This window comes from Anabrus simplex, chromosome X, assembly GCF_040414725.1.
Source record: "Anabrus simplex isolate iqAnaSimp1 chromosome X, ASM4041472v1, whole genome shotgun sequence".
NCBI lineage: Eukaryota > Metazoa > Arthropoda > Insecta > Orthoptera > Tettigoniidae > Anabrus > Anabrus simplex.
Window position 1 is genome coordinate 19,376,144 of NC_090279.1, and position 2,121 is coordinate 19,378,264.

General features: G+C 44.7%; 1 protein-coding gene across 1 annotated transcript; it reads left to right on the forward strand.

The window, feature by feature from the left end:
- Positions 1-688: 688 nt before the first annotated feature.
- On the forward strand, positions 689-1,828 carry LOC137503235 (zinc finger protein 568-like; the record flags this gene model as incomplete). The annotated part of the gene is made up of 1 exon (XM_068230775.1): positions 689-1,828. A coding segment is annotated over exon 1 (1,140 nt), but the record flags the coding sequence as incomplete, so codon positions are not given.
- Positions 1,829-2,121: the final 293 nt, after the last annotated feature.

A 2,121-nucleotide genomic window follows, 5' to 3' on the forward strand; every position in this document is an offset into this window, starting at 1 on the left:
AATAGCTTGTACGAGTATTTACCCTTTTAGGCTGGACCACTTCTCATGCTTTCTTCAAATGAGGTTGTCTATTAATTCGTACATTTCTAAACAGTGACGAGTTTCTTGCGCCTGATATCGTGATTAAGAAGAGACGCAACATATTCTCGTAACAAGTGAGAGCTTTTGAAATTTATCCTCAGATGATGTTTACTCTCAGGAATGTAATGTTTATGAGTAACGAGCTCTCTGCACTGGATATCAGTGATTGGAATGTCCAGTAGCAAATCCCCGGTGTGAGAGTTGTAGTGGATTTGGCTGTTGAACTATTGATCACATGGTTTTAATTTGTCATTGTAGATCGAGACCCGAGGTGAGCTATAGAGATCATCAACCTCCGGACGGCGGATCATCTAGTTTTAGGTGTAGTGTGTGCAGTGAAGTCCTGGCTAAGAAGTTGGACCTCTTGGGACATTTGAAGAGACACAAGGAAGAGCGACCCTTCAAGTGCGATCACTGTGGAAAGGTATTATGTAGCCGAAGCAGTTTGTTGAAACACCTCAGGATCCACCCGCTTCAAGTGTGCGGATTTTCTGATAATTGCATTACAAAAGGGAAAATGCTGACTGGGGACACGCGATTGCATAAAGGTGGGATTATAAACGAATGCTCAGTATCTCATAAAAATTGCAGGAAAAGGCCGGACATTATGCGGTCTCACACGGGTGAGAACCGATACAAATGCAACGTCTGTGGAAAATCCTTCAGCTGGGAAAAACTAGCAGGTCACATGGGTATTCACACAGGCAACAAGCTTCACTTATGCACTGTATGTTGCAAATCATTTGTCATGAAAAGCAGTTTACCTTATCACAAGCTGACTCAAACAGGAGCGAAGCCAAACAGTTGCAATATCTGTAGCAAGTCATTCGCACAGAAAGGCAGTCTTGCCGGTCATTTGCGGACCCATACAGGCGAGAGGCCTTACAGTTGCAATGTCTGTAGCAAATCATTCATACAGAAAGGCATTCTAAGCTTTCATTTGCGGACCCATACAGGCGAGAAGCCGTACAGGTGTAATGTCTGTAACAAATCATTCACAACAAAAGGCAATCTGACTAATCATATGCGGACTCATACAGGCGAGAAGCCTTACAGCTGCAATGTCTGTAGCAAATCATTCATACAGAAAGGCATTCTAACCTTTCATTTGAGGACCCATACAGGCGAGAAGCATTACAGCTGCAATGTCTGTGGCAGATCATTCATAAAGAGAGGGACACTAACCGGTCATATGCGGACCCATACTGGCGAGAAGCCATACACTTGCAATGTCTGTGGCGAATCATTCATAAAGAACGGGACACTAACCGAACATATGCGAAACCATACAGGCGAGAAACCATTCAGGTGCAATGTCTGTAGCAAATCATTCGTACGGAAACGCATTCTAACCCGTCATATGCGGACACATACAGGCGAGAAGCGATACAGTTGCGATGTCTGTGGCAAATCATTCTTACAGAGAGGTAAACTAACCGAACATATGCGGACCCATACAGGCGAGAAGCCTTACAGCTGCAATGTGTGTGGCAAATCATTCATACAGAGAGGTAAACTAACCGAACACATGCGCATCCATACAGGCGAGAAGCGTTACAGCTGCAATGTCTGTGGCAAATCATTCACAAGGTCAGGCAGTCTGACCGATCATATCCGGACCCATACAGGCGAGAAGCCGTACGGTTGCGATGTCTGTGGCAAATCATTCATACAGAGAGGTAAACTAACCGAACATATGCGGACCCATACAGGCGAGAAGCCTTGCAGCTGCAATGTCTGTGGCAAATCATTCATACAGAGAGGTAAACTAACCGAACATATGCGGACCCATACAGGCGAGAACCCTTACAGCTGCAATGTCTGTGGCAAATCATTCACAACGAAAGGCAGTCTGACCTATCATATGCTTACTCATACAGACTTGAAGCCTAACAGTTGCAATGTCTGTGACAAATCATTCACAAAAAAAGGCAATCTGACCGTTCATATGCGGACCCATACAGGCGAGAAGCTTTTACCGTTGCAATGTCTGTGGCAAATCATTCATACAGAGAGGTAAACTAGCCGAACAGATGCGGA